Genomic DNA, 4,143 nt, shown 5'->3' with positions numbered 1-4,143 from the left:
AAGGGTTAAGAAATATTTTTAAAAAAATAATAGTGGTTTTGAACTTTTAATCTCATGATTCCTAAATACTGAGGTCAAAAACATAAAAACAAATGTGTGTGAGCTCACCCAGCCCGCTCCCAAATGCTTCAGTTTGAAGTTTTCATCTGCAAAAGTCGTTCCGTAGATGCTGTGACCTAAACAGAAAAAGACTTCAGTCATTTTCATGATGTATAAAAATCTAAAATCTCTCAAAAGCTACTTGGAAAAACTGTCTTTTGCATTCTGTAACTTTTTAAAAAAAAATGTATTGCAGTTTATGGCACAAATGGGCCCTTTAACACCTGCTAATAAGCTGTGTGTGAGGTCTGATGTGCATATTTTTTATTTTTAAAAGTTCCTATGAACAGAGAGCAGCAACATGACGTTACGTTTCTGTGGATGTTTTGATGCTTTTTTCTTTCCTCCGTGAAAACTTGCAGTTTGAATTCAGCGTACAAGTGTACAGGAAGTAGTACTTTAAAAATCGTATTTTAGGGCAGAGCGTCACTTTGAGTCTCACCTCCAGTCCCGTCTCCCGCTGTGAAGTCTCCTCCCTGGATCATGAAGTCCTTAATGACTCGGTGAAACTTTGTCCCCTTGTAGCCGTAACCTTTCTGCAGAGACATGTCTGACACTTAATGAGCAGCTTTAACAGGAAAAAATATAGATAAAGGAAATAAAAAATAAATCCTTAAATTCAATTAAAAATGCATTTGCTTTATGAGACAAACTAGAATTTAAACATCTTAAAAAATCTTCTGTAGAAAATTCTGTGCACCAAATATACAGAAATAAATAAAAAAAACACATGCAATAGACAACTCAACTGAACCCAACTATATATGTAATTTCATATTAAAGTGGCCAGTATTTTATCAACAACATGAACTAGAGATCTTAATTTGAATCACAGTATTTGCTTAGATTTTACTTAACTTGTTTTATTTAAAAATGTTTGTTCAATCAGAGAAACCTTGAGATTAAAAATCTCAAGACAGGCAGAAACGAAATTTAAAGACGGACGAAATGGACCAGAAGTACAAAATCAAAACTGCAGAACAAACAATGTAAAACACAAAAAGAACACAAAATAAAGTTACCACAGGGAAACTTAAAAAACATCTAAAATCAAATAAACAACAACAATCATCCTACCTCTCCGGTTGCCAGGGCGACAAAGTTATTGACAGTTAGTGGGACGACCTCCCCAAAAAGGCCGATGACGATGCGCCCCACCTCATGACCCGCTACTGTGATGTCAAAAAACACCTGGACATGCACACACACACACGCACGCACGCACACACACACACACACACACACACACACACACACACACACACACAGGGCTAGAGTTCTGCTATGTGTGTACAGTGTGTGGTATTCTGTGTAGTAGTGCAGTGTGCAGTGTTGTGTGTAGTATAGTGTGTAGTAAAGTGTGTAGTACAGTGTGTAGTGTTGTGTTTAGTACAGTGTGTAGTGCAGTGTGTAGTACAGTGTGTGGTGCAGTGTGTGGTGTGCTGATACATTTCACTACAAGTTAGGTTCTAGTAAATAGTAGATTTACTTAAGTACTATACTGAAGTACAAGTTTTAGGTACTTGTACTTCCATTTTCTGCTACTTTATACTTCTACTTCAACTCACAGGTAAATATTGAACTTTTAGTTATTTTTGTCACTTTGCAGATATTATTACAAAATATCATCAGTCAGTAAGACCTTATTGATCCTTAAGGAGAAATATATAAAATATATAAATTGGTGAACATATTAAAGCAGTTATAACTGAGAGGACATAAATTTAGCTTCAACTGTGGCGTGTTAAAATTTACATCTCTGAAAAGCATTTGAACTTTCCAAAATACACTTTTGTTTTCACAGGAAATGTACAGTTTCTGCTCACATGCAGCGTTTTAAAAAATAAACATATGAATAGAGGCCGTTTCAACGGATAACATAAATGTGCAATCAAGTGGCTCTTACACGTCTGTAAAACACCTCGTATTTACTCCCATGTGTGACAAAAGCACGTGATTAAGTTAGAAAAAAACATAATTCGGCTCAACGTTCTTTAGGGAAGCAAACAGCAGACTCCCAGATGAAAGTCCGGGGTTTGTTGGACCCATACACCTCTCATCCTCCTCCGTCCTATCGGGACTTCACAGCTTTTTTTTGTGTTACCTAAAATGCCCGAAGGTGTATCATACCGCTGCGAAAGGTGCCTTTTTGTGTCTATGATTTTAGTTTAATCATTTTCCTTCAAACACTGACAGTATGTTGAATTAAATGAAAGAGAGACATCGGTATATAAAATAAAGCAGGTTTTAATAAGCAGGTGTTTAATGGAGGGAGGACATTTTAGCTTCATGACTGTATTTCATATGGCAGCACGTGATGCATTAATGTGAGCATTAATAAGACACACTGCAGCCTGCAGAGTGCACATTGAGGTCAGCGCGTGCGTGCAGAGCGCGCTGCGCATGAAGAGTCCTCCGGATGGACACGTGGACAGCTGTGCGCGCGCGCGTGTGTGTTGACTGTCTCACACATTTTGGAAAGATCTGTGGCATGGATGTATGATAAGGAAGTCTGTAGCCTAAATATGCGCTGAGACAAGTGTGAGTTCCGGTCCAGGCCTCCCCCCGCCGACACGTCGCGTGTGTATGTGCGCGTGTGTGCTCGTGCTGTATCCTCCGGCAGCGGCGCGCGCACTAAGAGAAGCTGGGCCGGTGTCGCGCGCAGCAGAGAGGACAGATTTGGGTTGATGCAGATAAATGCGTCAGAAATCATCACCCACCTTCTCGGTGACTTTCGGTCCCGTCCGTGAAGCCGCGCCGGACACCGATAGCAGGCAGGCGGCGGAGAGGAGCAGCAGAGCCGGGAGGAGCGACCGGAGCTCCATCTTTAACCGGAGACAGCGGCGGGAGGCCCGGCCCGGGAGTACCGGAGGAAGAGGAGGAGAAGAAGAGGAGGAAAATCACAGCAAAGCACAGCTGGGAGGCTGACCGGGAAACAGCGCCCCCAACACGGATACATCACAAGACCACTCCCCCCTGAGGGAGGAACCGGGACCTCCGCCCCGCCCACCGAGGAGGAGAGGAGAGGAGACAAGGAGAGAGGAGAGGAGAGGAGAGGAGAGGAGAGCAGAGGAGACAAGGAGAGAGGAGAGGAGCGAAGAGGAGATGAGGCAACTGAGAGAGGAGTAGAGGAGACAAGAAGAGGAAGAAAAGAAGGAGAGGAGATAAGAACAATAAAACAGAGAAGAGGAAACAAGGAGAGGTGAAAAAAAGGAGAAGCGAGCAGGAGAGAAGATGAAGGAGACGAGAAGAGATGAGAAAACTGGGAGTCGAGAGGAAATAAATACAAATTAGGAGAAAAATAAGGACGGGGAAGTAAATGAGGAGAGAAGATGATGAGGGGAAATAAAGGAGAGATGAAAAGAACGAGAGAAGTTTGAAGTTTAGAGAAGATGAAAATAAAAGAAAAAATGTATGAAAAAGAACTTTTTTATTTCCTGTAAATATTGAGCATCAAAAGAGATTTATCCTGTTTGCAAAAAGTTTCACCCGGCATTGAGATTTAAAAACAAACAACTCTTGAACCTGCAACTCTTAAAAAAGTCAGAGAAAAAACAACTTACTACAAAGCTACTTTGAGTCATTGGTTCCCAACCTGTGGGTCGAGGCCCTGACAGCGGTCTCATGATAAATAAATATTTAAAAAAAAAAAAAAACCTCCCTGCTGCACAACAACAACAGCAACAACAACAGCAGCTCTCTGTGGACAAACAAAGGTTATGAGTCGTGTTCGTGTCGACCTTTAACATCCTGAGCTGATAGAAACACAAACATCAGTGTGTTTGATCGTTTGTAGGAACAACAGCTGAATGTCACACCTGTCAGCCTGCACACACCTGAAACACCATACAAGCTACAGACATCATCATCATCATCATCATCATCATCATCATCATCATCATCATAATATAATAGTAACAATAATAATGACTTTATTAAGGATGCAGAAAAAGGTCCACAGCGTACAACTGATGCTGCAGATGTGTCTGAATGTGTTAGAATTATTGCCATTTAAATAAGTGACGTCTTTTTAAAACAATTAAA

At 41.1% G+C, this 4,143-nt stretch overlaps 1 protein-coding gene across 1 annotated transcript; it reads right to left on the bottom strand.

Moving 5' to 3' along the window:
* Positions 1-108: 108 nt before the first annotated feature.
* Positions 109-3,034, bottom strand: LOC121965756 (peptidyl-prolyl cis-trans isomerase C-like; the record flags this gene model as incomplete). The annotated part of the gene is made up of 4 exons (XM_042515883.1): positions 2,820-3,034; positions 1,177-1,290; positions 542-635; positions 109-176 (listed from the first exon to the last, which is right to left on the bottom strand). Coding segments are annotated over exons 1-4 (381 nt in total), but the record flags the coding sequence as incomplete, so codon positions are not given.
* Between the last annotated feature and the right edge of the window lie 1,109 nt (positions 3,035-4,143).

Source organism: Plectropomus leopardus, unplaced genomic scaffold (assembly GCF_008729295.1).
Source record: "Plectropomus leopardus isolate mb unplaced genomic scaffold, YSFRI_Pleo_2.0 unplaced_scaffold21547, whole genome shotgun sequence".
Lineage (NCBI taxonomy): Eukaryota > Metazoa > Chordata > Actinopteri > Perciformes > Serranidae > Plectropomus > Plectropomus leopardus.
This window is presented reverse-complemented; position numbering and strand designations above follow the sequence as displayed.